Genomic DNA, 4,056 nt, shown 5'->3' on the forward strand with positions numbered 1-4,056 from the left:
TCCAGAAGCTTCCATGTTTTGGCCAAAGTCTGCCCATTGACCGAAGAAGAGAAATCAAGGTCTTAGACATGCGCTCATAGCAAAAAGCCATGTAAATGAATGAAATGCACAGGCAATTCTATGCTAATGAAGCAAACAGTAAACAGAGGTGGAGCTTGAAATGGTAGGAGAAATGGCTGGAACATAGGAGGGGTGAGCATAAACCAAAGTGTATAAATGTGGGAAAAAACTATTGTTCAGGGCTGCTCCCCATGTTCATAGACTGGGTGTCTGTGAGGAAGCTCGCCCAAAGCTGTCTCCATTCTAAATAAAGTTCCTACGAGCAATGTGTGCAGGTAGCGTTTGCTCCCCGTGTGCTCTGGCTAATGAGTAACAGGACCCATGAGCAATTGGATCGTCAGCTCCCTAGTCATTGGGCGCCGCATGGAGTCGGGGTCTAACAAGAACAATTAACTTGTTACGAAGAATTTCTAGTCTATATTAGAAACCAGCTTTAGATTTTCACAAAAAGTTGCTTTGATTAAGAGTGTAAGCCAACATTTTTAAGAACTTATTTCCCTAAATTTAGGTAGATAAATCCAGATTTAGGATTATGGGAATGAGAAAGTTCAGTGTTGTATCTGGCCGTGATCTTCCAGTAATTTTTATCACATTTCTGAACTGCTAGTTCTCCAGTATCTCTTCAGTGATAAGTACACAGAGCTGAACACAAGCAGAAGGTAGAGCTGGATGGCACCTCAGAGACTAATTAGTTCAAAGAGGCATGAGCTTTCATAGATAACCACATACTTTACCAGACACTTATTCTGATGGTTCAGAAACATCTGACAAAGTAGGTTGTTGCCTATGAAAGTTCATGCCTCTCTAAACCAGTGAGGTCTCATGTGCTACCCTGCCCAAACTTCTGCTTGATTTCAGACTAATATTGCTAACCACCTCAGAACTGAACACAGTATTCCAGGTGAGTGAGTACATACCACTTACTTATGTAATGGCATGGTATTTGCAGTATTTTTTCTCCATTGTATTTGCAGTGTTTTCTTTTGTTTCTACTGTTGCTGTACACTAAGCAGAGTTTTTCAGTAATATGCCCACGGTGACATAGGTATTCTGGCTACTGTTACGTTTCACTGCTAGATTGCAAGTTAACTGGGAAGTATAGAGTACTTTGTACCTCTGGAAAAAAATCAGGGCACTTGGAGATGCATACATGTGAGAATTATGTTCCCCAAGTGTAGAAGTTTCAGAATTTTGGCCTTAGGAGAGAGAGAGTCAGTCTCAAGTACTGAAGTACAGTATTAGAAGTGAACAATGCCCCCTCCCCCCCTCCCCTAAGAAAAAGTAAAGAAAAAAAAAGAATCAATATGTACTGTATCTGGTACTCAACTTTATTACATACATAGAAGCTCAATCATTTTATCTGGGAAATAATATGTTTGTGCTTCTTCCGGAAGCTATACAATTCTATTTAATGGTTACAAGCCCATCCTTACTTCCCAATAAACATTCTCAGTAAACAAGAAGAAAAGACTTAAATGTTAAAGATTTAGCTCATGAAACACTGAAATTGCATCTAGTGGACTTTTCATGAGTCCGTCCAGACCTTAGATTATGAGACACAAAACAAGCAGTTTAACTATAGAGGTAGAGGTACAGACATAACTATCAACCTTGGACAAAACTTGGGACAGCAGTCATGAGTACTCCTTTTTCACATCTGGAGCAGCCCTGTGGCCCGTGGCCGTAGAAGCCCAGCTGGAGAAGACCTGTGCTACCCAGCTGTAGGAGCTGTGTGCTGGGATGCAGCAGGAACAGCTCTGTGCTGCCTGGCCCTAGATGCTGAGCTGGCCTGTGCCCACCTGACCATAGAAGGTTGTTCCTTCCTGGGGGACTCAAAGACCCAGGCTGCTCCTGCTGTGTCCCTGAAACTGGCTCCTATGGTTGGGCACTATGGAGCTTCTCCAACTGCATTTCTAGGGTTGGATAGCACAGGGCTTCTCCAGCTTGGCTCATATGGCCAGAGGGGGCAGGTCTGCTCCAGAAGAGGCAAAGACTCTTGGGGGCACGGGGGATAGGACAGACACACATCATTCTGGCATCCCCTCTAAGTTGGCGCCTTTGGCTACTGGCCCTCTGGCAACCCCTTGTTTTGATACTTGGACATATGAAAGGAACCAATTACAGTGACTGCAATAAATAAGAAAGCTGGAAAGTGGTCCTACCTGAACCATTTTTCAGATATCCATTTGCATCAACAGTTGTGTACTTGACGTAAGGTCCAGGCTGATTCACACCAAAAGGCTGCAATATAAAGAGATGATTGAATAGTCAGAGTTTGATGCAGACTTTTTAAATCTTAGAAATGAACAGAGCCGTAACAATAAAAACATTCAACTAAAAAGTCAAACTTTCATTGGTTTACTGTTTAGCTCATGTCTATGCCTCATGCCAGTATGGAAAACTGTGGAACTCCACAATTATTGTATTCACATGCACTGTATTAGAATAGAATTCACTTTCAAAATACAGACAATCACTTTGCTGTCTTTCAGTATGATACTGCTGTCATTTCTCGTTTCAACATACTTCTCTAAAAGCTCTGTCGTAAAAAACCTTTCATTTAACACTTGAAAAAATGGCAAATCAGAGTATTCACTCAAATGTACCATTCTTAGTTGAGGTCGTTTAACTAAGTATAATTGCATGGAATCCTGAATCCAGTCAGGTATACAGAAAAGCAAAGTTTAGAACTTTCTATATTCTTTTCAGATGCTTTGATTCAATGATGCAGAAAACAGTAAACATTTCCAGTAGCGATGTTGTTTCATGACCCAATGTAACTATGAAGGAGATGATCGACTTGCAGTTCACTAGAATAACAAAAGCCAGCAGAAGATGGTACTTAAAGGAAATTAATATCATCTAGGCCAGTGGTTCTCAAACTCTGACAGACTGAGTACTACCAATTTAAAATGATACAGCCTTAAGTACCACGGGCAATTTTTTCATACATATAGGTAACAGGCTATGTATTAAAACAACATCAAAACACTTAGTAATTATAAAACATTATTTTATCAATTACGGTAGCCATATAAAACAATTGTAAATTGGAAAAAAAAAACACTGTAACCAAGGGTAGGCAACATTTTTGGTTCAAGTACCAAAAAAACTGCAATGTGTACCCTGTAAGGTGCTGGAGTGTGGGCACACCAGAAAAACAAAACTGGGGTGGAGGGTACATGGCAGGACACACTGCATATTAACACAATAAATAGTCATAAATGTTGCTTCCTTTTTTTTATTTACAGTAAATACCAGGTTTTCTAAAAATTCTAAACCTGGTGACAATAAATAAAACTTCATATACTACTTTCGTTCTTGTGTATTTCTTTTTGTTAAGCATGTGGTGATTGGTGGGGGAGAGGGGGAAAGAGAGAGACGGAGAGAGAGAGGAGTGTGGGGAGAAGCAGGTGGGGGAGGTGCTGCGAGCAGGCTGGTCTGGCCTGGCCCTTGGGAAGTGGGAGCTGGAGGACAGCAGGGGTCAGGCAGGGAGCGGCGGCTGCCCCGGCGCTCCGCAGACTCAGGCACAGCAGGGTGCTCTGATGGGGCCCGACCTGGGCCATGCAGCTCCGTGGGGGTGGGGCGCAGCTGCTCTGCCCACCGGGGAATGCTGTGTGTCCGGGGCAGGATGCTGGGCCCGGGGGACTCCTGGCTCGGTCTGTGCATGCCAGGCGCAATGCGAGTGGGGCGGAGCTCCCCTGGCCACAGCAGGGACCCCCTGGGCTCTGGGAACAGCTGCCTCAGGCGGCACTCAGAGCCGAGCCAGCCAGGAGCCTGCAGCACAGTGGCCTGTGCAGCACCTGCCCCAGTCCCTTGAAGGGAGCTGTGGGTGGGTAAGGCTGGGACTCAAGCAGGCTGGGGCAGCTGTGCTGGCTATTCCCGGGATCTCCTGTGGCCAGGCCCTTGCAGCAGGGGTGGCTTCACCCTGCTTGTGCTGTGCCTGGCACACAGAGAAGCCAAGCCTGGAGTCAATGCCCCCCCCCCCCCCCCCCA

At 44.7% G+C, this 4,056-nt stretch overlaps 1 protein-coding gene across 1 annotated transcript in view; it reads right to left on the bottom strand.

Annotated features, from left to right (window-relative positions):
• Positions 1 to 4,056, bottom strand: part of ITFG1 (integrin alpha FG-GAP repeat containing 1) — a 247,876-nt gene that overhangs the window by 54,723 nt on the left and 189,097 nt on the right. Inside the window, exon 14 of the mRNA XM_019505663.1 lies at positions 2,223 to 2,301. Within this exon, the coding sequence (XP_019361208.1) occupies positions 2,223 to 2,301 (79 nt within the window). The remainder of the gene's footprint in view (positions 1 to 2,222; positions 2,302 to 4,056) is intronic.

The sequence above is a fragment of the Gavialis gangeticus genome, unplaced genomic scaffold, assembly GCF_001723915.1.
Source record: "Gavialis gangeticus isolate Ggan-Ray unplaced genomic scaffold, GavGan_comp1, whole genome shotgun sequence".
In the NCBI taxonomy this organism is placed as follows: domain Eukaryota; kingdom Metazoa; phylum Chordata; order Crocodylia; family Gavialidae; genus Gavialis; species Gavialis gangeticus.